Source organism: Panicum hallii, chromosome 1, assembly GCF_002211085.1.
Source record: "Panicum hallii strain FIL2 chromosome 1, PHallii_v3.1, whole genome shotgun sequence".
Lineage (NCBI taxonomy): Eukaryota > Viridiplantae > Streptophyta > Magnoliopsida > Poales > Poaceae > Panicum > Panicum hallii.
Window position 1 is genome coordinate 59,307,792 of NC_038042.1, and position 24,900 is coordinate 59,332,691.

The 24,900-nt window shown below is 49.8% G+C and overlaps 6 protein-coding genes across 8 annotated transcripts; 2 read left to right on the forward strand and 4 right to left on the reverse strand.

The window, feature by feature from the left end:
• Nucleotides 1–1,572: 1,572 nt before the first annotated feature.
• LOC112899186 (transcription factor MYB73-like) lies at nt 1,573–2,058 on the forward strand. The gene has a single exon (XM_025967552.1). The coding sequence runs from the start codon at nt 1,573–1,575 to the stop codon at nt 2,056–2,058; it is 486 nt and encodes a 161-aa protein (XP_025823337.1).
• An 812-nt stretch (nt 2,059–2,870) lies between these two features.
• LOC112899192 (2'-deoxymugineic-acid 2'-dioxygenase-like) lies at nt 2,871–3,302 on the reverse strand. The gene has a single exon (XM_025967566.1). The coding sequence runs from the start codon at nt 3,300–3,302 to the stop codon at nt 2,871–2,873; it is 432 nt and encodes a 143-aa protein (XP_025823351.1).
• A 2,402-nt stretch (nt 3,303–5,704) lies between these two features.
• Nucleotides 5,705–6,301, reverse strand: LOC112899199 (zinc finger protein 6-like). The gene has a single exon (XM_025967578.1). It carries the CDS (start codon nt 6,299–6,301, stop codon nt 5,705–5,707), a length of 597 nt encoding a protein of 198 aa, XP_025823363.1.
• Nucleotides 6,302–9,439: 3,138 nt separating this feature from the next.
• Nucleotides 9,440–12,453, reverse strand: LOC112888141 (calmodulin-binding receptor-like cytoplasmic kinase 2). 2 transcript variants are annotated; one of them, XR_003227724.1, is made up of 5 exons: nt 11,503–12,453; nt 11,137–11,378; nt 10,836–11,004; nt 9,832–10,753; nt 9,440–9,764 (listed from the first exon to the last, which is right to left on the reverse strand). XR_003227724.1 is itself a non-coding variant. In XM_025954503.1 (4 exons), exons 1-4 carry the CDS (start codon nt 11,795–11,797, stop codon nt 10,110–10,112), a joined length of 1,350 nt encoding a protein of 449 aa, XP_025810288.1. In that variant the 5' UTR covers nt 11,798–12,453; the 3' UTR covers nt 9,440–10,109. The 2 variants fall into 2 exon arrangements, 1 of the variants encoding a protein (XP_025810288.1); XM_025954503.1 differs by having other exon boundaries at nt 9,440–10,753.
• Nucleotides 12,454–12,686: 233 nt separating this feature from the next.
• On the reverse strand, nt 12,687–16,241 carry LOC112888154 (probable E3 ubiquitin-protein ligase RHB1A). 2 transcript variants are annotated; one of them, XM_025954524.1, is made up of 6 exons: nt 16,088–16,241; nt 14,996–15,137; nt 14,384–14,558; nt 14,174–14,308; nt 13,455–13,564; nt 12,687–13,281 (listed from the first exon to the last, which is right to left on the reverse strand). In XM_025954524.1, exons 2-6 carry the CDS (start codon nt 15,059–15,061, stop codon nt 13,252–13,254), a joined length of 516 nt encoding a protein of 171 aa, XP_025810309.1. In that variant the 5' UTR covers nt 15,062–15,137; nt 16,088–16,241; the 3' UTR covers nt 12,687–13,251. The 2 variants fall into 2 exon arrangements, with proteins under 2 accessions (XP_025810309.1, XP_025810303.1); XM_025954518.1 differs by having other exon boundaries at nt 16,074–16,232.
• Nucleotides 16,242–23,088: 6,847 nt separating this feature from the next.
• Nucleotides 23,089–24,821, forward strand: LOC112899209 (protein DETOXIFICATION 35-like). Its single transcript, XM_025967587.1, has 3 exons — nt 23,089–23,999; nt 24,097–24,598; nt 24,705–24,821. Exons 1-3 carry the CDS (start codon nt 23,089–23,091, stop codon nt 24,819–24,821), a joined length of 1,530 nt encoding a protein of 509 aa, XP_025823372.1.
• Nucleotides 24,822–24,900: the final 79 nt, after the last annotated feature.

Consider the following 24,900-nt stretch of genomic DNA (forward strand, 5'->3'; position numbering starts at 1 on the left):
GGGGAAGGAGGTGCCGACCTCACGTTCCGCGAGACGCAAGGGAGGCTTTACAGTCCCAGGGCGACCTCTTGCGGGAGGATGCGCCCAAGACCCGGTAAAGCCGGATGGTGTCGTGGCTCCTAGTCCTGTTTTAGTAGACCGATGTTTCGTTGCTCAGTCGGCTAATCCCCGACTAGCGTCGATTCGAGTGGGTCCAGGTGTACAACCCCTGCAGGGTGAAAACTATATGTATAGCTGTGTCATCGGTCATGGACAACCCTACTCTTCTGTTGCTCTTATTAGTCAGCGATACTCATGATTTCTACCTCCCTCTAGAGATGACTTCCTGCCTGGGGCAGTTGAGATGAGAGGAGAGAGAGTTCTCACATCGACTTGGTGGTTTTGGAAGGTGTGTGTTGGACCGGGAGTCCGGAATGTCGGAAGGGCCCAAGTCCGAAGTTAGAAGAAGTTATATATATGCGCTTGCATAGGAAACCCCAGCTTAATCCCTTAAATAGTATAGTCTACTTGAAAGCTTGCATTCAGACGGTGACGTAAAACTACCCCATACCGTAGGGATAGCATGGTACGATGCATGATCTGATCCGGAGTTCGACCCCAACGATGATGGTTGGTACGATTGAAACCCGTGCTATGCTCGAGTTGCCTGTGGAGGAGGTTCCAGAAGATGAAGGGCAGCCAGAAGACTAGCTGCCGATTTCCGTTTTCTGCTTGTTCGTTTTAGCCGAGAGGCTTGTAATGAATCCCGTACTAGATTTATGTAATAATTAAACTCGTGATTGACCTTATGCGAAGTATGACTATGATATTATAATTGGAATAAATTCTATATATGATAGCGCTTAATTCAATACTATCATAATACGGGAAGTCAGATTCACGATTTGGAAATCCGGTTCCTTTCATCCTGGCAGCCAGTCATCCGCGTGCCGCGGCCGCTGCCGCTGCAGATCGATCGGAAAGCAGGCCCGCGACACGGCCGGCGCCACGCCGCCCTGAGGGCCTCAGCCAAGGACGGCCACATCCGGGCGAAGAGGAACATCTAGGACGGCCCTGGTCCACGCCTCACCCAGCCGAGATGCGGCGGCGCTCCGGCCGGCGATGGCTTGGAATACCGTCCGGGGGGTGGACGGTAAATGAAATACCGTCCACCCTTTGGTCGCTCCCGTCCGTTGGATCCTACACGTGCGGCCGCGATTCGCCCAGTCCAGATTGGACTCCGCTCCACACCTCTCACATCTTCGGACGAAGAACGCGTCGCCGTTCGCGGCATCGGCGAGGAGATGGCCGCGCTCCCTGCGCGGCTGCGCCGCCGCTGGGAAGCCCCCGCCACTGCTCTCATGCGAGGGCACAAGCAGTACTGCTGTCTCCAAACTCCGCACGGGAACGCCCCCCCCCCCCCCCCCAGAAACCTCTTGACATTCCGAGTAGATCGCAGATGGAATCGATGGAGCTTCGATCGTACCGACTCCGAGTCCATGGATGCACAGCCGTGAGGGCTCTGCTTTATATATTGCCGGCCTCCTCCGATCCTGCCCTACCCGCAAGCAAGCAAGCGTGCGTCGACTTGCGATGGGCTCCGCCACCGCCGCCTCGGCGCCCTCCGCAGCGCCGGTCCTCCGCATCCGGCTGCCGCCGGCGTGGACGCCCGAGGAGGACGCGCGCCTGGAGCGCCTCGCCAGGGAGCGCGGCTTCCTCCACTGGCGCCGCGCATGGTCTCGGGGCGATCGTCAAGGGAGTGCCCGCGACGTGTACCACCGGCCCTTCACCGCCCGCGACGACGACGACCTCGCGCGCTTCCACGTCCGCCACGGCGGGCGCTGGAGGGAGATGAGCCGGGCCGTCCACGGGCACCTCCCGCGTCATGAGGCGCCGCTGGAGGGAGGTCCGCGACAGCGACGCGTTCCTGAGCAAGCTGTGGAGGCCGCGCTCGCCTTTCAGTGCTCCGGCTCATCAGGATGCCACCGGGACGGAGGCGTCGTCGCAGCAGCAGCCACTCCTAGCTTCTTTCCGCAACCTTTTGATTCCATTCCATTAGCTGGCACTAGTATCAGCTAGTTAGGCCAAGGGTTTTTTAGGTGCTAATTCAATTCCTCGCTCGCCGTGTATGATATGATCCTCTCTTTACAATTCCTAGCTTCTTTTTGGGGGATAAATTGTTGTAGTTGCTGAATGCTGATACATCATTACATCAATGAGATGAGATAATGATCAATGATCAATGTGCACGTACTGTACTCGAGCATTTCCTTTCTTGAGCAACAAAGTGAAAGATTGTGTGGGTTTTGAAAACTAAAGGAGATCGAGCATGGCGACATCAGCGTCGTTGAACCTCGCCGCCCAGCTGCCCAAGGTGTGCGCCGCCGCGTCCTGGGATCGAGCAGGCAGCCTATCCCATCTCCTCCCATCAAGAGATTAATCAGGAGTAGAACAAGTGCAGCTAGAACTCCGGCTCCCTCACCATCATCATGCTCGCCACCTGCCTGACCTGTTAAACATGCCGCAGAGGTGTCTGGGGCCGCGTGTCGCCGGCCAGGATCGGATTGGGCAGCAGGCGATAGCAGGCGACGACGACGACACTGTCCCTGTGGGCATCGGCCGCGGGTGGCCACGTCCCCGAGAAGAGGACGCTCCAGAACGGCCCCGTTACATGCGGCGGCGCTCCGGGCGGCGGCAGCTTGAAGCGCGCACGACGACGGCCAGGGCGGTCACCGTCCAGGGGTGGACGGTATTTCATTTACCGTCCACCCCTTGGCTATGCACGAGCCGTACGATCTGTTACGTGCGGCGGAGATTGCATGTTCTGAAGAGCGCCCTCCGCCTCCCTCGCTCGCATCTGTATAGCTCACCCGCGCGCGCGCCACCAGCGCTCACCGCGCCGGCCGGCCGGCCTCCGCCGAGTCAGCGCCGAAGACCTCTGCCCATGAGAGCAACTGCCCGTCGGGGACCATCCCCGGCGCCGCCGGGACGGCGCAGCCCATCGCGGGCGTGACGAACGTGGCCAGCGACGTCCCCGCGTCGCGCGCGTTCGTCACCACGCGGTGCTCGCCGCCGCGAAGAGCGCCGTCGCTGACCACCTCCATCTGGTGCCCGAAGTTGACGGACGACGAGCGCGCCCGGCAGCGGCTCGACCCCTCGACGTCGACCCAGCAGGCGCCTCCGCCACCTCGCTGCCGCGCGTGCAGGCCGCAGACGCCGTTGTCCGCGAGGACGGTGACGACGTTGGGGTTGCAGTGCGGCGCCAGGTCCATCGTCAGGCTCGGCTCAGGGCACGGCACGTAGTGGTTGTGGTTCACGTTCATGATCACCGGCCCGGCAGTCAGCTAGCTCCCCCTCGAAGTGGCCCTCGTCGAGCCCCAGCCCCGTCGCGGTGAGCCGCAGCAGGCGCAGCGACACCAAATACCGTCCACCCCTTGGCTATGCCCGAGCCGTTCGATCAGAAACATGCGGCTGAGATTGCGTGTTCTGAAGAGCGCCCTCCGCGGCTCTGCCTGCCTCAGCTCGTTCGCATCTATTCAGGTAGCTGCCCCGCGCGCCACCAGAGCTCAGCGTGCCGGCTGGCTGGCCTTCGCCAAGTCGTCGCCGACGACCTCTGCCTATGAGAGCAACTGTTGCAGCCGTGAGAGCATATCCGTGGTAGCGGCTCTCTGGCGTGCCCATATCGCCTGGCACCTGCAGATTGCTCGATCGGTCGTGTGACGGCGGCACGCATCTGACGAGGGCGCCGCCGCCGGCTTCAGGTGGACGGCGCCATCGTCATCATTGTCGCAGCCAAGCGCCTGACGAGGAGAGGACACGCCCATGGCCTGGCACGGTGGCATCCCGGCCGTGGACACGACGAACAGCCTGCAGCGCGAGCACGATGGATGTACTCCTTCAGGCTTCAGACGACCGAGCTGCGCCGCAAATTGCTTGATCAGTCGATCGCCGCCGCCGGCGTCAGGCCGTTCCTTGGGCTGCAACTGGAAGTCGCTTGTTGACTGTTGTTTCAATCATCAGACTAGTACACATTATTAGTTTGATGATCAATATTGTAATAAGCAGACAATTATTAGTTTGTTGACAATTTCCCCCCCAAAAAAGAACCATTTTACTATGATAGATCTAAGGTAATGCACAAGTCATAGTAGCATTGTTTATAGGGTACATGACTGAGCTACAAACATATGGTTCATCGTTGATGTCACAAACAAACAACAACTTTTCAACAAATGAGGAACAAATCAAGTAGGTTCAACAACCTTTCCAGAGATTGGTACAACACATCTTGAATGTTTGAAACTAACTCGACTACTTTATTCATCCACTTGTATGGCCAAAAAGGTTTCTCAAATCCACTAGAATCAGACATATGTCGACAGCATATAAGGATAGCATATATCTTGACCGAACTACTCAGCTCATGTGTCATAGTCTCTGCGAATGCCGGCTCTTAATGAACTTGAATTGACTGAGTTGATCTAGCTGACAATTTTCACCAGGGACAATATCTGCTGAAACCAACTGCTTTTTATCTATTATTTCTATGGGTTCATGAAAAAATTATAATGCTTTGTAGAAAGGAAGCAGATATAGTTGAATACATTATACATTTAGTCCAGCAACTTATATCAATTGGCCCAAAAGAACAATTATATCTAACCATGGAGAAAAAATAGAACTTCCAAATTAATTTGCATTGATCTGCTATTGGCACTATGCGATGGTCAGAAGTACAATTTCTGATAAATCATAACTAATCGGACACAGTGGGAGTATTGTTTTCCTTGCTATTATAACAAATAGTACTTTATGTATATCATGAGAAAAATATATGCTCTGAATTTACCTAGCCTGTACATTTTTTCTGTTACCACCATATATATGGGTCAAAATCGGTTTAAAAGTCTGAGTTGTCCTAAATTAATAATATCTGATTGCCTGCCGCCAGTAGATTTCATACAGTTTCTCTCAAAATGCATGTTTGTCAGTTCATGAATGTGTGTTTGTGTGTGTGTTTGAGGATTATGCATGTGTTTTCAATGTCTAATAACTAGGTAGCTAGAATGTAGTATATTCTTATGAATAATGAACACACATGCATCATTATTGATGAGCACTTAAAAAAGTTAAATAGCAATCCATAGACGAGCGAGCTTCCCTTCGATCACGTTGTCTGACAGGAACGAAATAAATCAGGAAACTACTAGTTGTTAAATTCAAATAATGTTAATGATATGAAGCCATGTCGAGATTAAGCAACCTTTCCAGTTAGTCATTCATGTCTATTTAACAGGAAGGAACTAGGAGAAATTTTCAGATATGCAGAACACTATTGCTCTGAAACACAAGCAATTCCAAATAAGCAGCAGCCAAAAGAATAAGTAAAAAGGCTTTGTTCAGAAACACTAATTAATCCTCAGTGGAGACCGTACATAGCAAAATTGCTTGATAAAATGCTTATCAATCGCATTGCTATTGTTATAAAGCATTCATTCGCAAGATCTAGCCAGGAAATAAATCTATGATTTTTTTTCTTATAATTTCCTCCCTAGCTGATTGATCTAAAAGCACTCCAACTCTGATAGCAGTAAGCATAGTATCATTGTAACCAACCTAACTTTGGTTAGCGAGAGAGAAATGGCATTAAGCAGCTGCACATGTATGCATATATATACATACATACTCTGAAATCAGCAAGCATGATGGAGCTGATGAAGAAGATTCATGATCCTGCACCGCCAAGCCTGAGCTCCAAGTCCAACTTCTCCGCTCCGCCATGGTCACCACCGTCCCCGTCTTTCGCGTAGCAGCGATCCCGTCGGACGTCTCCGGCGCCACCTTCCTTGCCGCGACCGCCGGCCGCGCAGTCACGGCCGAACAGACGCAGCTCGTACGGCTGCTGATGCCGTTCCGCGTGCAACAAGGCCGCCCCGCCGGCGGCCATGGACGCGACGCTCGCCGGATGCGTTTGGCCGCCGAACGCCACAACGGTCGTCGCCATCGTGGAGTAGCACGGCTGCTGCTCGTAGCAACCGCTTCTGCCGCTGCTAATTCCTTGCGCCGCTGCGGCGCCGGTGGTGGGTGCTGCTGATGATCTCCCCCTGTGCCTGCGGTGGACGTTCATGTGGCCGCCGAGCGCCTGCGCCGTCGGGAACCCCCTCCTGCAGAAGGTGCACTTGTACGGCTGCCTTGTTCCCTCGTCGTCGTCGTCGCCGCCGCCGCCGCTGCTGCCGGCGCGCTGCTTCTGCAGCTCCTTGTCGTCTTCGTGAGCCTCACCGCTCGGGGACGCCTCGTCCTTGGTTTCTTGACTCAAATCCATGTGTCAGGGACAGAGAGAGAGAGAGAGAGTCTGGAGCAAGCTAGGGTTTATTAGGCTTCTTAATCTGAGGTTCTCTCGTGGAGGCATTGCTTGGTCCTAAGTCTCCTAGCTAACTTGTAGCCAGTCATCAGATGCAATGGGATATGGTCAAACACGACAAAAGAAACACGTACAAGACGGTGCAGCATATAAATAACTGTTATTTTCTAGCTGCCGTGAGTATGTATATAGTAATCACAAGCCTAGTGTACACTGATGTGCGTGTTAGTCTTGTTAATGCATCTTCTCGTCACTCTGCCGGCCTGAAAAGTGTTCTTTTTGGTGATCAAATCAAGCTGTTCGGCTTACTTGGCCTGCAGCTGGACTTCTTCTCCCTCGTCTTTGTAAGCTTCCCCTTGGAACTAGTGCTTTCGTCCTCGCATCATATCTATCTATCTGTCTATCGATCTATGCGGCATGACTCGTTCGACTTGCAAATGTTAGTTTCACGCCCTTTTAGTACGATCTGTGTCAGAAGTTCAGAACTACTTGTTTTTTTGTTTCCGTTTCTCTGCGCCCTCTAACCTCTCTGAATTCAGAATTGAGTTTCTCGCTGCTCTGTAACAAACTGTGTTGGATGGCCTGAAGGCTGAGCACCAGTCCAGGCGAGGCGAGTGACCATGGCTGCTTACAATTAGCTGTTCATTCTTGTTTGATTACCTGTTTCAATTCGTCGGTGGCGAGTCCTCCAATACGCAGTGCTGCATCTAGTTGACTGCCTGGCCAATAGGATTCCATGTGCTATGCGTTGTCAATTCAGAATTGCTACGATCTTCACCGTGCCGGGCAATTGTGCACGCATGGTTCACCAGGCACCGGAGAATGGCCCGCGAGCTAGAGGCGTCAATGACCTCGGCGACATAAGTGACCGGAGGCCCGGAGCAGCTGGCCGGGAATGGCCGCTAGCAACATGCGTCTCCAGACACCAGGTTTTGCTTCACCTCGTTTTCCCTGGAGACATCGGCCGGCGACAGGCGGCGGCCGCATTTGAAGCGGCTCCGGCGCTGCTGCTTTTACCTTTTCGTGCGGAGATTGGAGGCAATCCTGTCCACCGAGGGGCGGGAGTCACCGTCGATGTTGGTCGGAATAGCGCCTGGAGCTCGCGACATGGAATTCAATGGCTGCCCCCCTGAGTGTCCCCTCTCCTACCTTCTCCATCTGAGCGCGAAGCCGCCGTGGCCGCACACCGCCGCCGGCAGCTTGGGTTGGGGGGGTGTCAGGATTAACTGTGCAGTGTGCTCCATAATTTTACAAAATACTCCATAATCGCGATCCGATAGTTTGCATAAAACCCCCTAGTAGTTTACAATACTTATTTACATATGACCCCCTTACTTGGATCGTAATTAATATTTGCGATCCAACTTTTTGCATAAAACCCCCCATGATACTTGTTTCTCTGTACACTAGATCAGCGTGATCTGCAATCTCGCGAGCGGCGCAATCCGTCAGCAGCCGGCGTTGGGCGTGGAGAGGAGTCCTCGTCGGAGATGGTGGTGGCCACGGCATCAGATTCGGGCTCCATTCCTACCGCCGCCACAATCCTGGCCACGCCCGGCTAGTCCCATCGCCGTAAGGAACAATGCTGCTCTCGTTACCCTCTCCAATTCGATCCCCATCCACCCCATCGACAGCGTGAAGGTGTTCCATGTCGTTGCCGGTTTCGGCGGAAGACTCCAGCGGGCAGCAAATAAGGTCGCCACTTCTCCAAACATCGCCGCTCCGGTGTGTCGAGTTCATTGCAGGTGCAGAACTTGTGGGGCTCGAACTCGTGGCCTTCATTCACAGCATCCGAGGATGGCGCCGATCTGGTCAGGCCGTCCCCCTCCCCCGGTCCTCCCGTTCTGCTGATTTGCTATTTCTGCTGATAATGCTGTTTACTACGCTGCATTAGTTTTGATTGATCTAGGTGAGCGACAGGTTCTTCCAGATGCCATTATTTCTGTTGCATACATCTGCATCCTGGAGAATCTACTTTTGGCATTCTCTCACAGATATTACAACGGGAAATAAACAGAAATTCCGGTTCTCTGAAGGCTTGATTGGAAGAGATGCCATTTGTTTGGACAGGGCAGTTTGTTCTACTAACGTACAAATAGAAATAACCGAATAAGTATCTAGGTGACAGCAGCTTTCTATTTTTCGATAACAAGGCTTTGGGGATTCTCAGTTTTGGAGGGGGATACAAGCCTACAACAAGTTGGTTTTTGGTACAGGAAAGGGTGTGTTCATGAAGTGTGCTGTGTGCAGAGGGGTAAAACTTAGTTTTGGCATGTTGTTTGGATTTACGAAATGCACATGCACACACAGTTCCTAGCCCTTTCAGTTTTAGACATATACAGAAGGTGCAGAAACTGCCTTTAGAGTCACGGTGTGTAGGATATTCAGTTCAGAAGATCAATTTTTGTGCCTGAAGTTGTCACAAATACAGATCAAGGAAGAGACAAAGTAAGATGGGCCCTAGAAAAATCTGGGAGATATGCCACACAATCCTTGCAGATTCTGGGCTCGTGGGGCTTGAGAGAATATGAAAATGCAGAACTTGTGGAAAGCCAAAATTTGATAAGATTCCGTCTGCAGAGACGGAGGCATGGAGATCTACATTGTCAGTTATGTTATGTGTTACTGCTGAATCATCTGTTGTGTGGTCAGATATCCTCGTCTGGAGTAGAATGCTCTTGTTCAGGGATGTGAAAGACCTTGGACGGCATGGTGTTTGAACCAAAATAGCTGAAAGACCCTACTTCAGCTACATTTGTTCTTCCTTGCAGCAATGTGGGATAGGGGGTACTTGTGAAGAAGGTTCCAGCAAATGGTACAGCAAGGTTCATTGCTTTCTACTACCTCCGTTCCAAATTATAGGTCGTTTAACTTTTTCTAAATACATAGGAAAGACTATGTATCTAGAAAAGCCAAAACGACCTATAATTTGGAACGAAGGAAGTAAAAAGGATGTCTTCTTCGTCTGGAGGAATTGACTGTAGCACTGTGTTTCCAAATTTCCATGTAAAGATGCCTTCTCCCTCTCCAAGTCGATGAACTCCACACACCTGTATAACTGTACAATATGCTGATCTTCTAAAGCAGTTCTGAACAAAATTTGTTGTTGCCAGACAGTACTATGTTGATTGTATTGCAGGCCGTTGTAGCATATATGTCAGGGTACAGATAGCTAGAGGTTTATCGGTGGTCCAAGAATCTTCCCAGAAATGAATTCTGGAACAATTGCCTGAAGTAGATTCCTTGGACACCCCCTCCAACATCAAATCTCTTAAATTCAACATACCTCACCAGCTAGGTGAATCAGTGTTTTTTTTTTCTAAAAAAAAACTGAATATAAAAGCAAGACTTCCCTCTCGAGCATTTTGCTTCTACTGTATGCCTCCAAATCCATCTACCCTTTACAGCAGAGTTAAACAGACAGCTGCAAAAAAAAAATGATTCATCAGGCTTAGGCAAACCGGTGACTTGCAGTACATTGCCAATGGCACCTGCTTTATGAGGAACACCAGCACGATGTGGCCATGCAAACTGAGCGTCGCTACCGTGCCCTCCAGTCCAGGTAGCACTTCAGAAGTGACATTAGCTAGGTGCACGATAATAGCACGGACTTGATCAGGAGCAACTAGGCTAGTAAAATGTAATTGATAAGAAGAAATGCAACAACAATTGTTTGTTTGGTATTTACAGCAGAGCAGAGTTAATGTCAAAGTCAAACCAAATCAGTTAGTAGCAATAGTGTAATAAGGTTGTTGCGTTGGATCAGGCATCAGATCCTCCAGAGATCGCCGGTGGGTCGGTCGGAGTGCTGGGGCGTGACATCGGCGGCGAGCATGTCCCTGTAGGTCTTCCTGATGGTCCAGAGTGCCCTGCAGCAGTCGCTCATGGCGGGCCTGTCCTGCCTGACGGGCCCCATGCACCGGAAGGAGAGCTCCAGCAGCATCTCCAGCGCGCGCTCCGCGGCGGGCGTGCGCGCGAGGTGCGGATCGAGCACGTCGGCGGCGCTGCCGCCGATGAACCTGGACATGGCCCAGCGCGCGGTGAGGCGCTCCTTCATCTCGCGCTTGGTCTCGATGGGGCGGCGCGCGGAGGCGAGCTCGACGAGGAGCACGCCGAAGGAGTAGACGTCGCTGCGGTCCGTGAGCTGGCAGGTCTTGAGGTACTCCGGGTCCAGGTACCCCGCCGTGCCCTTGACCTGCGTCGTCACGTGCGTGGCCTCGCCGGCGCCGAGGCGGGCGAAGCCGAAGTCGGCGACCTTGGCGCGGAGCGAGTCGGTGAGGAGGATGTTGGAGGACTTGATGTCGCGGTGGATGATGGGGTGGTCGGAGTACATGTGCAGGTAGGTGACGGCGTGGGCGACGTCGATGGCGATGTCCAGGCGCGTCCCGAAGTCGAGAAACCGCCCGTTGCATCCTGCACGTCGAAGCTTGCTTGTTTCATTGCCATTGATTTGCTGGTAGCTGATGGATCCAAGCAGGATCGATGGGTAGCTTACTGTCGAGGTGCTCCCGGAGGGTGCCGTTGGGGACGTACTCGACGACCACGATGCGCTCCTCGCCGCACTCCATGTAGCCGTACAAGCGCACCAGGCTCTGGTGCTCGATGCGCGCCATGATCTTGACCTCGCTGCGGAACTCCACGTCCACGTGAGGGTTCTGCATCCGCTGCATCATTCCAATTCGATTCCACCACCAACTATGATGAGTGAGATTACAGCAAGAGATCGACAAGGATCCAATCATCCAATCCATATATGGAGGAGGAGGAGGAGGAGGAGGAAGAAGGAGGAGGAGCACCATCTTGGCGCGCTTGACGGCGACGACGGTGCCGTCGGGGAGGACGCCCTTGTAAACGGCCCCGAAACCGCCCTGTCCGATCTTGAGCGCCGGCGAGAAGTTGGTGGTGGCCCGGAGGATCTCCTCCATGGAGAAGACGGAGCTCTGGAACGACGGGCGCAGCTGCTGCCGGCCGCTGCCGTTCCGGTAGCCGCTGCCGCCGTAGAGCCCGCGGGCGGACGACTTCCCGGCGTGCGCCGGCACTGCGATCGGTCGGTCCATCGGATAATTAATCCATTAATTAATAACCAGCACAAGTTGTTGTTGATCAATCAATGAATCAATCAATCAATGAGGTGCAGCTGCAATTAGCACGACTAGACTTACACGGCGGCTTCTTGATCACGTCAACCGCCGCCGGCGCGGCCTCCTTGATCCGCCGCCTCCTGGCGCCGGACGACGTGCTGGTGGTGGAGAGCGAGGTGAACCAGACCCCGATGGAGCGGAACAGGGACCTGAATGAGGAGGAGGAGGAGGAGGAGGAGCTGCTGCCCCTGCTGGTGGTGCTGCGGTCGGAAAGCGGGCGCGACCACGCGGGGCTCCACGCCCAGCGCTCCTGCTCCGGCGTGCGCCGCCCCGACGACGAGGGAGCCAGCGCCCCGCGGCGGTCGCGCCCGGCCATGCTCCGGCAGACGCGGTCGGTCGCGCGTCGCGGTGAGCTCGGCCGCTGCCTGCTGCCTGCTGCTATATTGATTCGCTCGCGAGCCCGACCGCGTCCACGGCCGGCCAGCTAAGCTGAGCGGTGGGGGCGGGGCCCGCGTGGCAGCGCGACCTGGCAAACGCCGATGACGGGAGGCAGCTGGGAGAGTCGTTCGCTTGCCCCGGTTGCCGAGTTGAGATTTGGGTGAGGCGGCCGGAGTCCAGCGACGACCTCTTCCTCCTCGCGCGCGGGCTCTCTGCGTCTCTACCGCCGCCACACCATGTACTGGTACAGTACAGGAGCAGCTGCTCATGGCTGCAGCCTCTGACCAACCATGGCGCGCGAGTCGTTTTCTTGGACAATTCCATCGAGTAATATTGTACTATTACCTCTTGTTCCTTTGGAAGCAAGCACACACAACACAAGACGTGTTCAAGCACAAGGCCATACAACACGCAACGCAACAAACGATAAACACTTGCGCATACTGTCCAGGTGGTTCTATTCGATCTGCCATCTAGTCAACGAAAGCAACACCAGCAGCTAAAAAAAAAAAAGGCTTCTAAGACCAGACAACGCATCTCCAGCGGACCAAACTATGCGCACACCCCGTGTCGCATGTTTCGGCAAGTATACTGAGGTCCTTATTGTCTCATTGTCTCATCTGCCATGTGTCGCTTCAGAGATACTCCCTCCGTTCCAAATTGCAGTTAAGATACATAATTTTTACTATGCACGTAGACATAACGTATATCTAGATGCATAGCAAAATCAATCTATGTATCTAGATTTGCTAAAATAACCTACGGAACGGAGGGAGTACGAGCCAAAGGAAAGAAGAACAAATATTCAATGACGAGACAAGAACTTCCTGCGAATTTTCCACACTGATCAAAATGGATATAAGAAGCTTGGGTTGCTCAAATGAACCATGTACTGGAACCAGTAGTTTTTCCCTGACACCGATTTGGACTACTATACAAAGGAACCTTAAATTAGAACCGGCACTTCACTACCACCTATCCAATTCCAATGTGTCATGATCTGCACGGCCACCTAAACAGAATAAAAGAAGGATCCAACACACAAAAAAAAATTCAGAAGAACCAAAGAGAAAACCAGGGAGCAAATTTCAGTGCATTAACTTCCAACTCACTAAAGAACCAGCGCTGGTGGATAGATGTGTCTCCATCAGGCACCTCGGCAGCCCTCCTGCTGCCATAAACAGCAAGGCTCCGCACAAAAGGTAAACACAACAGAGATGCCTTTAACACATTTCATGTCATTTTCTTCTATAAATTATTTGCCTGATTCATTCATCCATTCAGCGTCTCCACCCATCTCAAGAGCAGAGTACTTGCTCGCCAAAGAATCCTAGCATAAAGCCAACTCAACAGGCACGGCCACCAAGAATGGATCCACCTCAGTCAACAGTGCTATTCATACATCTCATCTATCAGAGTTATCTGCAAGATACAGCAGTATATCAAGCTTTTAGATAGGCAGGGGCACCAAAACATTCTTAACAACTAATCCAATCTGCTGTGGCAGCATGTTTCAACTGAAAACCATATACAGGAAAACATCCATGTACTTAATGTATTAGTGAGTTCCATCAGAATTAAATTGTTGTACTAACCTGGTCGCAAACTGGGCACGTATCGCTTCTCTCCATCCATTCAAGTATGCAACAGAGATGAAAATGATGATCACATTTGGTCATAGAACGGGGATTTTCTTCATCATACTCTGGCAGAAAGACAAACAACGCTTATCAGTGAGACCTTCAGGTTTGGCAAATTTAGATTTGTATCGTTAGTTGACACATCAATCATTCAATTTGAAATTAGTGAGAATACCATTCACAACAGTCAAGAAAAAGCGCAAGGATGTTTCAACAGGGAGCAGGTCATTTCCATTGGTGCCATGATGTATATGCATCTACCACTAGTGAACTGCTCAAATCCATCATATATGCAGAAAATCCAAATACATCAAGAAAGGATGCATACAGATTACATCTTCTAACAGACAGAAATTCACACCACCAGCAGATTTGAAGTAATGTATCCCTCTACCGTTAGTTCAGAAATGTAGCTGTACTTCACATCTCATCCAACTGAATGCATATACCCAGGTGAGAATTAATAGAAGTTATATTTCAACTGAAAAGATTTCCAAAACTCTCAGCCTGATACAAGAAGACTGCAGGCCCATAGTAAAAATAGCAAAAGCTTGTAAATGAAGTTCCACAGGTCAAAAATCGACCAAGTAAAGACAGTATCTAACAAATAAGGTATTTCATAATCTGGCATGTCAATATAAAGAGTTGAGGTTCCCATGATAGGAAAAACAAACCTTCAAGACAGATTGGACAAACATCCTCCTCATCAGGCTTATCCTCAGGGGTACCTTTTTCGCATGACTCAAATTCACCCACCTTTGGGGACTGCTGCCCTTCAGTTTTGATTTTAGTGTCTGACTTCCCCAAATCTGCACATGAATCTGAAATCAGTACCACGAGAGGTTAATTATTATCAGTCATGCTCACAGCTAGTCAATTTTTACCAGGATTTTCTGCGACTGTCAAGCCAACATCATAAGGCAAAGGTGCAGGTGGAGCTCTGTAAGTGTCAAGGGTGGATGTATCAAGGTTTGTGTCAACTGCAACTATAGCAGAAGTTGGAGGTGCTCCATCAAAGTCTGAAGACAAGGGTTCATGCTCCTCAGGATTTTGTCGATGCTGAATAATGCAAAGCAAAGTTAATTTAACGGATTGAAAGATTAGATGCAAACACAAAGCTAGTGCTGAGTATGATTTAAGCATGTTCTTTTTCTCCCCTTTTTGCATAAAGAAGTGACCATCAGACAAGCTGTACTGCTGAATCACTGAGGACTAAAAACAACAAAAGCGAGATTTATGAGTAAAACAATTCCTCCTGTTGCACCAAAAAGGGCAATGTAGCAGTTAAACTTCTAACACCGTGTTATTATTAGCCTATACAAGTGACAGACAAGTATAATCTATGGTCAACTCGAATTAAAACATGTGCAAGACAGAATAAACCAGATTATCATTGGAGTTAATGGCAAGGGCAACAAAAAATACTTGCTGAGGATTGAGCTGGATCCTTGACATGAAAAGCAAGGCATATGTAAGCCAAAGCAGGTCCTACATACATAGATATGAACCGGTGCTCTATCTGATTCAGATGTTCTTGATGAACAGCAACAGCAGCCACCCATTGTTTCCTGAATGAAAAGCTTACTCCAAACTATCCTCTAGCTGCTGTTAGAAACAAAAGTTCCGTCGTTCATATCCCTACAAAGAAACAACCCTATGTTGGTGCAAGAAGGATGCAAAATCATGCCATAGATAGAAAATGGTACACTTGTATACAGGATGATACAGATGGTACTAACACACAGCCAAGCTACTGCACAAAGAGCTCTAACATGCAGCCGAATTTAAGAGGTACTCACTCAGATATTATTGACGGTTTACTGTAATTGCAATGATTCTTAAGATCAAAAATTAAACTGCAGTCCAGTCAACTGATTAATAACTACTAATAGCAACCGGTATTGAAAACTAGGAACCACAATAATCAACGGGAACGCCATTAGGCCCTGTGCCGTGAAGCAAGAATTTTTAGCCAATCCCATGGAATTGAATTATATCCAGTGAAATTCAACAAATTTCGCATGGACAAATTGGAACTAGTGGATGTAAAAAAAATAAACCAGATTTGTTGGTTTACACAAAACAGTGTGAAGTCCTTAGATTGCTTACTATAACACGATTGGCACCATTACTTGCATAATAATTTTACCCTTCCAGAGTTGATAGAGAAACTGTTTGGAGGTACTCAAAGGCCATCATAGATCGCAACTAAAGAACCAAACTTCCTAGCAGGGTGTTTGTTTCAACACACCAAACCTTCCAAGGCGAGCACTCCACTCAGCCAACCCTTAATGGCCTAACCCGCCAACGCGAAAACCACTCCCTAATTGGACTACAAAATATCTAAGTGAAGACAAAATATCTACGCGAGAGCCAAAAGGAGGTCGGACATCATCATGTATTCAAGACAGTCGCCGCTACAAGGAGAAGATTCTATTCAGCGGCGCACTGCAAAACGAAGCAAGCAAGAGATGCTCTGACCCGAACAGCCCCCAAGAGATTAAGCGGGAAAGCACTCGATAATCAGCCCGGAACAGCAGCGAATCGAAGCGGGAGACGGGGATTAGCGGGTACCGAGGAGGAATTACGGAAGGGGAGAAGGAGTGCGGCGCTCCGTCGATCGCCTCGGGAGTCGCGAGCTCTTGGTCTCCCTGCCCTGCTTGCTTGCCTGCCCACCTCTCCTCCTCCCTGGAGAGAGAGAGAGGACTCGTGCTCGACGATTCCGGGAATTCGGAGGGGGTTTTCTATAAGACTGGCCGTCTAAGTGGGGAAGATGGCTAAAGAGCGAGACTTTTTTCCACCAAGTTGGCACTAGCTCCTCCTAGCTATCTGTGGGCCTGGTTGCTTGTGGACCCACGAGTCATCGGCTATTCTCAAGTAGAGGGAATCCGATCCCTCTGCGTACTTGAACTTGGCTTTTTGTTTCTCTCTCCCCGTGAGAAATGGGGTTGAGATGCCACGGGGACAGGACACGTGGATGCAGACAGGTCGCTGACAGTGGGCCCCGCCACTTGGACGGAAGGTTTTGACCAGGCCGGCAACGTCGGGTCGTCCTCCATCTTTTCCGTTGTGCTTCACAAGTTGGTTGGGATTGTTGGCCTGTGTGCGCGATGCCGACGTGGCCTTGACTTTTCTGACTTCACGGTGAAATCATGGGGATGTGGTTGAGGTAGACGAACCTTGGTAACCGCATCACGGTATGTAATCGCGTAATGTTTGTGTTTAGCAGCAAAATATATGTGTAGTATCGATAATGTGAGATTAGCATATAGAGATGGGCGTGGTAAATGAATGAATGTTAAGTTAATTTTATAGTGCTGAATGCACGTTGGTTAGCGATGGGGGCGTCCTAATCAAACATCCGTCAATTCTGATGTTGTTGCAGAGTCGGAATGAGTAGCAGCACGCACGATCGAACCCATGAAAATTGACCCTGCACATATTGTTGGAGTTCGTTGTTCGGACGGTGGTAGGCAGGCATTTCGACTGAATTCTGAAATCTGAATGCGTGCCTGGACCATGCGCATGCATCACCATCACATCTTCGACTAGCATTAAGCAGTCCTTTCACTACTACAAACAACGCCTCATTTTCACCGTAGCATCCGCCCCGTCTCCAGAAATGCATTTTTAGAGACGGATGATGCCATCACCCGTTTTAAAAAATGGTCTCATGTAAAAAAATTCATAACTTTTTTATATGATCTCGGATGATGTCAAACTCTATATCAAAATTGTAGAGATTGACAAGATCTAAAACTTAAATTTTTAGTTGATAAATTTTTTATTTAAAATTATTTCATAGTCAAAAAATTATAATAAGTTCTCTAATTTTAAAATCCAGAAATTTTGATTTTTTTTCAAACAACCTCGGTTGCAGAGTAGCTTGGTATTAAAGTTGTAGTGGTAAGATCTAAAATTTTATAGTTTATACATTATCCATTTAAGATCTTTTAGAATCATAAGATCATTTAATAGTTATGCCTTGCACATGGCTATGACTATAGAGTATCTCATACAACTCAAGTCATATTTTGAGATTTCTACAATCTTAACCTTATATACACTAAAATATATTTATTATATTTTTTTCATGTCTATAGTTCACAATAACCACAGTGTTGAAGTTTTATTTTTTTATTTATTCTGTTATATTTAAATATTTAAATGAATTTTTGAAATAAAATATAAAACTATTTTCGGGGGCTGGTGGGGGCAAGTGATGGCATCGCCCACTCCTACAAATAGACTTCAGAGTTAATACAAAAGAATAACACATCCCATAGAGTCATAAGTGACTGTGTAGCATGGTGGAGAAGAGTGTATGCACGAGGCTTGAGGTAAGTGGTTCGAACCTCGGTTGATGTAAGTGTACATATTTCATCAAAATAATTATACCTCTATAGTAGGGGGCTTGTGGCTGGTTAGCCGGTATAATTTTTCTTTTTTTGGTATTTTTGATTTTTTCCCCTGATTTTTTTTATATTTTCTGTAAATTAATTTTCTGCAAATCAATTTATAGGGATATGTCATGGCATTTCTAGTAACCGGTGATGGCGTGATCTGTTCCTAGAAATTGATCTAAGGGACGGGCACGTTACTCATCCCTGCAAATAGCTATTTCTAGCTGCAGTAAGTAGGGGAGTGTACGGTATCCGCTTCTAAAAAATATATTTTTGCCCACCTCTAATGTTTAATTTCCGCCCAGGATCTTTACAGAGGGGACTGGACAAGAAACGACAACAGTTTGATATGTTAGATTCACAATATCACTAACTCTAGCTAGAACACCAAAAACTTGATTGAATTCATAAACACATACCGTGTTCGACGAGTTAGCCATAGCGGCTCGCTGAAGTCCCGTGCTTGCTTGATGCAAACGAGAACCCTAGGACAGCCCCTTCCCAAATGCTCCAGCAGCAGCTTGATGGGAAGCTAGTCCTAGAATAGGATGTCTTGAGGCTCAAAGGGTTTCTCCCTTTATATAGTGTTGCTATGCATTGGGGAACCCCTTTAGATGTCTTTGTGCTTCTAGTGCCTCCAATCAAGGCACAAAAATCAATTTGCCTTTGTCCACTAACAACTAGATATTAGTTGTCATTGTGAAAGTCAGATTAGTTTTTCTCTCTTAAGCACACAATCCATTAAGTGCTCTCATACTTCACATGATCAATCCAACATTCTCCCCCTTGATCATGTGTCTAAATATCATAAGTTCATTTCTGAATAAAACAAAATACCAAGACACAGAGTTACAATAGTTATATAAGCACCATCGAACCCTAGTGATTATAGTATATCGTTCTATTTCAAAATGAAACTTCCATTACTTAGGAGCTCCATAAACCTTTCCTTATAAGTCCATTCGTTGTCTTAACTTTATATAGAGACAATCGATTACAATGGTCAATTAAGTACCATTGAGTCAATTGACTATGGTATATTGTTTCATTGTAAAATAGACCATATATACTTATGGGGGGGATGGAGATATAATGGTCCCACTTATTCCAGAATCAGAATTTGAGATCTCATTCATCCTCCATTATAGGCTTTCATTGGTCTCCAATGCCGGCAATATTGAGACTAAATCTTAGGGGATCATAATAATAAATTATCAATCAACCCCATCTTTATCTTTTCCTCGAAATTCCTTTCGATTTTATTTATGGCCTAACTCAGAAAATGTTCAAAAGCCAGCCTTCTTATGCCCAAAATTGGGCCTATCAATTTTGTAAGGCTTAACACATAATTCTTAACTGTTGGACAATCCTTTAATTGTGATAATTCAATGATCATAAACAACTTTGGTTAGAATACAATCATGAATCATCCTTTATTTAATATCCAACTAACACTCCCAATCTCAATATAAAAATTTCATGTTGGTTGCATTTTGATTTAGACCAATTTTGGATATTTAAGGCCACATCCATTAGTAAACAGAACATGCATTTCATTTCACAATGCATCAAATGTCTTTACCCATTTCTTAGGCCACATTTATTTGATGACTCATCAAACTATTTCCAAAAACAGGGCTTTCTTGATCATGTGATGCTTATGGATAGAATATGCCCACTTTATATCATTTATCCTTAGTCACAAGGAATAATCATCAAAATGATCATGGATAATTATTATGGGCATGAAACTTTAAACAATGCACCCCAAAAGTCGAGATGACTTTAGTTTTTTGCACTGAATAATCAACCCAAAATGTTCGATGATAAGACTCATCGATCATTTCTTATAAACAACCTTCTTTTATTATTCAAATCCATAAATGCGTTGGTCAGATTATGGATGAGAACAATAAAGTTTTGCGACAAAATATTTATCAAACACGTTGGTTAGATTGATAAATATAAGCCACACCCAATTTCATCAAAAATTCCCTTTAAAAATTATAATAATTAAATCTTCCCGTTGGTTCGGATTTAATCAAAATATTTTTTAGTAATTGCAATTCTTTAATCAAGTTCTCCCGGTTGTTCAAACTTAATTAGAAATTACTCAATTAATTTTGCAGCGGAAACAAGCATTAATTTGATCCTACAAATATTAAATACTTGTGCCTCATAATTTTGAAAAAAATATAAATATTTGCAGTAGTCATTTAGCCCAAAATTCCATTTAGTTCAAGTTGAACTTGTATGACAAGTTCGAGTTGAACTAGTATGAGAAATTCGAATCGGACTTGTATGCCAAGTCCAATTTGAACTTGTACGAGAAGTTCGAGTTGAACTTGGATACCAAATCCAACTTGAATTTGTATGACAAATCCAAGTTGAACTAGTATGACAAGTTCAAACCGAACTTGTGTCCTTCGTTGGAAAGCCCTCACTAGAGCACGCGCACAACGTTGGCTAGTACGTGGCTCCATCAGCAGCAGCTCGATGGCGCCCGAGGCTAGGTGCCGGCGCAAAAGCATGGGGCGGCGTCCCGCCGGCGAATGGCAGCAACATTGCCTCCTATGCATGTCAGCGGTCCATGGCAGCACCTACGGGCCAGCCTCGGTGGTAGCCAAGTGCAAATGAGGAGCCGGCCAGCACGTGCTTGTGTGGTGGACGACAGATGACAGCGGCGCCGCAGAACAACGACGAGGAACTCAGTTATGCCCACCACATTACCTCAATTAGGATTAGGGTCTACCCAATTTTGGGGAAGTTCGCAAGGATTTTATGAACTAGGGTTTCCAGTCTTGGGACTTTTGCTCAACTAGAACTTATTCCCCTCCATCTATGATGCATAGCATCATTGAAACCCTTCATTTCATTAAAGTTGCAAAAAAAATTCATGAACTCAAGCATGAATAGAGGTATGAACATGAAGAGCAACAAGAAACCTAGAATCTTTACAAGAACACACATGAACTAGGGCAAAGTCTAGTGCATAAATTGATGAATTGTGATGGGTCCAAGGACCCGGGGTCCCTAGCGGGCCCACCTCTCGTTGACCAGTCCAAGGCCGCGCCTGGAACAAGCACCCGTCCGTGTAGGGCAACAACTTCATCTGGGCCGTCTCGGCCCATAACTCGACTGACAACTCGGTAGGGATGACCAAGGCCCGTATCCTCGACTGTGGAAACGGTCGGAGGCTGGGTCAATACCAAGGCGCCGACCGGGGGCTCCGACTGGGCTCTGCCTCACGCGTGCCTGCCTCCCCAACCGGCAGGAGTAGGTACAAAAGATAAGGATGAGCCTCGGGGTCAACCTGTCGTACACGACTAACCACTCCTTCCACAGGGGTCATAGCCCCCCCTGCTGTGGCAGCAGGCTGCCACTATTCTACCTTCCCATTCTCGCGAAGAGACGGGGCACAACGACATCATGACACGGCGGACACGCCTCCATCATGATGGAGTGGCAAGGCATGGCGCTAGGGACGAGGTGTGACTGCCGTGCTGTTCCTCTCAACACAGGCTCGCCCCCCTGACCGATGGAGCATGATGGGCAGGGACAAGACAAGACGCTTGCCCCACGACACTGGACTTGGACCGTGGTCACCAGAAGACTCCGACTCACGGGATGGGAAGACCCGACTGACAAAGCTGACGACCCCGACCGGCGGGGTCTGGAGTTCTTTCTTTCTATCCTCACACCCTTGGCTCCTATGTAATGGAGCCTCCCTTGGACTATAAAAGGGAGGGTCTTCCACCTAGAAAAGAAGACATACAAAGAGAGGCAACTCATCACCTCCTCCACTCGAAAGCTTGTAACTCCCCGAACTCTCCCGAGCACCTGGGCTCAAGCAATACAACCAACTGATCCCCGACTGGATGTAGGGTATTTTGCCCGAACCGGTATAAATCTTGAGTTATTGTGTGTTAGACCACATCCGATCATGACACGCGATACACAGTTCAAGTAGGTTTAGCTGCCGGTTATTTCCGGAACCGATAAATTGTATGTACTTTAGGAGGGATACAACATATACATGCACTAGAATTTAGAACAAAGACAAATAGTATGAACTTCAACCACGTAAGCTAGGGCATGAACTTGAACAAGAACTTCAAGAACAAAAGCAAAAACCCTAGGTGCAGAGGGTCCTAACTAGGCTCCGGTGCCATTGTTAGATTCACAGGATCACTACCTCTAGCTAGAACACCAAAAACTTGATTGAATTCGTAAACACATACCGCCGTTCGACGAGTTAGCCATAGCGGCTTGCTGAAGTCCCGTGCCTGCTTGATGCAAGCGAGCTCTAGTCGATGAAGAACCCTAGGACAACCCCTTCCCAAATGCTCCAGCAGCAACTTGATTGGAAGCTAGTCCTAGAATAGGATGTTTTGAGGCCCAAAGGGTTCCTCCCTTTAGATGTCTTTAGGTGCTTCTACTGCCTCCAATCAAGGAACAAAATCAATTTGCCTTTATCCACTAACAACTAGATATTAGTTGTCATTGTGAAAGTCAAATTAGTTTTTCTCTCTTAAGCACACAATGCATTAAGTGCTCACACTTCACATGATCAATCCAACATGATACTGTCAAACTGCAGACAGGGCGGGCATGCATGGATGGGTCGTCAGTCGGCGGTCACCTGCACACAGCTAGCGCAAGACTAGCTAGCAGCATAACATGCTCATCGCACACCACGACGATTCATCGCTAGGGAGAACAGAAATGCACATGCACAAGATCGATGCAATGGCCCGACCGAGTACGTTCACCGGCCATGCATAACGACAGCATGCAATGCAACAGCACCACAACTCGATCGATCACTAGAGCTACTGTACCTACCAGCTAGTGTCCATGGAATAATCTCTTCTCTCTCTCTCTCTGGCGGCCGACATGATCGAATGGCGGCCGTGCGTCGCGACGAGCACCGGAAACCGCGCCCTCACGCCCGCTCCCGTCCTTGCAACTTGCCTTTTGTCCATGTGGCCGGCCGACACGATGCCACCGACCTATATGTACCCCCGCCCGCCTCCGCAAGCAAGAGCTATCAAGCAGCTAGCCGCCGGCGAGAGCTAGCTGCTCGATCACCATCGTCAACCTACCTAGCTCACAGTAATAAGTCGGTCGCCGGCCAGCCGGCCGGACCCCAAGAGCTATATACGAGCTAGCGGGCCATTAAGGTGATGGCGACGATGGAGGCGCCGCTGCTCGTCAAGAGGCCGCGCTCCGACGACGGCGGCGACGCTGCTGCGCCGAGGACCTACGCGGAGGTGCGCGAGGCCTTCCTCCGCGAGGCGGAGCGCCTCTGGGTCATCGCCGCGCCAATCACCCTCAACATCCTCTGCCTCTACGGCGTCAACTCCGCCACGCAGATCTTCGCCGGCCGCCTCGGCAACCTCCAGCTCTCCGCCGCCGCCCTCGGCCTCTCCGTCGTCTCCAACTTCTCCTTCGGCTTCCTCCTCGGCATGGCCAGCGCGCTCGAGACGCTCTGCGGCCAGGCCTACGGCGCCGGCCAGGTGGCCATGCTAGGCGTCTACATGCAGCGCTCCTGCCTCGTCCTCGCCGCCTCCGCGCTCCTGCTCTCGCCGCTCTACGCCTTCGCGGGGCCCCTCCTGCGGGCGCTGGGACAGGACGCCGCCATCGCCGACGCCGCGGGGGACTTCACGCTGCGCATCCTCCCGCAGATGTTCTCGCTCGCCATCGCCTTCCCCACGCAGAAGTTCCTGCAGGCGCAGGCAAAGGTGGCGGCGCTCGCGTGGATCAGCCTCGCCGCGCTCGCCGCGCACGTCGCCATGCTCGCGCTCTTCGTCGGCGTCCTCGGCTGGGGCCTGCGCGGGGCCGCCGCGGCGTACGACATCACGTCCTGGGCCATCGCCGTCGCGCAGCTGCTGTACGTCACGCGCTGCTGCAGGGGCCACGGCTGGGAGGGCCTGTCGTGGAAGGCGTTCCACCTCCGGGGGCTCTGGGCTTTCGCTAAGCTCTCGCTCGCGTCCGCCGTCATGCTCTGCCTCGAGGTCTGGTACATGATGGTGCTCGTCGTGCTCACCGGACGCCTCGACGACGCGGAGATCGCCGTCGGATCCGTATCCATATGGTATGCATGCTAGCTAATTCTTCTTCTTAATTGGTTGTAATGATCATCCTTCGTTCTAATGATGATATGATCATCATCAATCTTCATTCGATTCCAGCATGAACCTGAATGGGTGGGAAGCCATGCTGTTCATCGGCCTGAACGCAGCCATCAGCGTGCGCGTGTCGAACGAGCTGGGGTCCGGGCGTCCGCGCGCGGCCAAGCACGCGGTGGCGTCAGTGATCGCGCAGTCCCTGGCGATGGGTCTGGTGGCCATGGCCGTGGTCCTGGCCTACCGCAACAGCTTCGCGGTGCTCTTCACGGGCGACCGGGCCATGCAGGCGGCCGTGGGGAAGGTGGCGTACCTCCTGGCCGTGACCATGGTGCTCAACAGCGTGCAGCCGGTTATCTCCGGGGTGGCCATCGGCGGCGGGTGGCAGGCGCTGGTGGCGTACATCAACCTCGGGTGCTACTACGCGCTGGGGCTCCCGCTGGGGTTCTGCCTGGGGTGCCTCCTCCGGCTGGGCGCTGAGGGGATGTGGGCGGGGATGCTCTGCGGCACGGCTCTGCAGACGCTCATCCTGCTCGCCGTCATCTGGAACACGGACTGGGAAGCCGAGGTACGGTATAGTAGTAGGCCAAGCATTCGTTCATTATTCATGGCTGCCAAGTGCGTGTTGCTTGCTGCTGTCTTGCTGACGATGACGCTAAACTTAACCATGGCAGGCCGCGCAGGCGAACGAACGGATTAGCGCGTGGGGCGGCGGGGAGTGCGGAAGCGAGCAGCTTCAGCACCAGCAGGGGGAAAACGCCGGCGACCTCAAGGAAGCTTTCAGAGTGTGATGTTTCATGCACATTCCTCCGCTTCTCTGCATCGTCATCGTCCTCTCGATTATTTGTCAGCCCGAGCGAATTCAAGCGA

What these genes read in the sequence shown, in the direction of transcription:
- LOC112899186 (XM_025967552.1), top strand. Translation starts at nt 1,573, where the DNA reads ATGGGCTCCGCCACCGCCGCCTCGGCGCCCTCCGCAGCGCCGGTCCTC.
- LOC112899192 (XM_025967566.1), bottom strand. Translation starts at nt 3,302, where the DNA reads ATGAACGTGAACCACAACCACTACGTGCCGTGCCCTGAGCCGAGCCTG.
- LOC112899199 (XM_025967578.1), bottom strand. Translation starts at nt 6,301, where the DNA reads ATGGATTTGAGTCAAGAAACCAAGGACGAGGCGTCCCCGAGCGGTGAG.
- LOC112888141 (XM_025954503.1), bottom strand. Translation starts at nt 11,797, where the DNA reads ATGGCCGGGCGCGACCGCCGCGGGGCGCTGGCTCCCTCGTCGTCGGGG. An exon ending in CCGTCAAGCGCGCCAAGATG is followed by an intron (nt 11,005 to 11,136) that starts GTGCTCCTCCTC and finishes GGAATGATGCAG; the next exon opens with CGGATGCAGAACCCTCACGT. An exon ending in CCTCCGGGAGCACCTCGACA is followed by an intron (nt 10,754 to 10,835) that starts GTAAGCTACCCA and finishes TTCGACGTGCAG; the next exon opens with GATGCAACGGGCGGTTTCTC.
- LOC112888154 (XM_025954524.1), bottom strand. Translation starts at nt 15,061, where the DNA reads ATGGGTGGCTGCTGTTGCTGTTCATCAAGAACATCTGAATCAGATAGA. An exon ending in TTGTCCAATCTGTCTTGAAG is followed by an intron (nt 13,565 to 14,173) that starts GTTTGTTTTTCC and finishes TCTTTCTGCCAG; the next exon opens with AGTATGATGAAGAAAATCCC. An exon ending in CGTGCCCAGTTTGCGACCAG is followed by an intron (nt 13,282 to 13,454) that starts GTTAGTACAACA and finishes TGTATCTTGCAG; the next exon opens with ATAACTCTGATAGATGAGAT.
- LOC112899209 (XM_025967587.1), top strand. Translation starts at nt 23,089, where the DNA reads ATGGCGACGATGGAGGCGCCGCTGCTCGTCAAGAGGCCGCGCTCCGAC. An exon ending in GTCGGATCCGTATCCATATG is followed by an intron (nt 24,000 to 24,096) that starts GTATGCATGCTA and finishes ATTCGATTCCAG; the next exon opens with CATGAACCTGAATGGGTGGG. An exon ending in ACACGGACTGGGAAGCCGAG is followed by an intron (nt 24,599 to 24,704) that starts GTACGGTATAGT and finishes TAACCATGGCAG; the next exon opens with GCCGCGCAGGCGAACGAACG.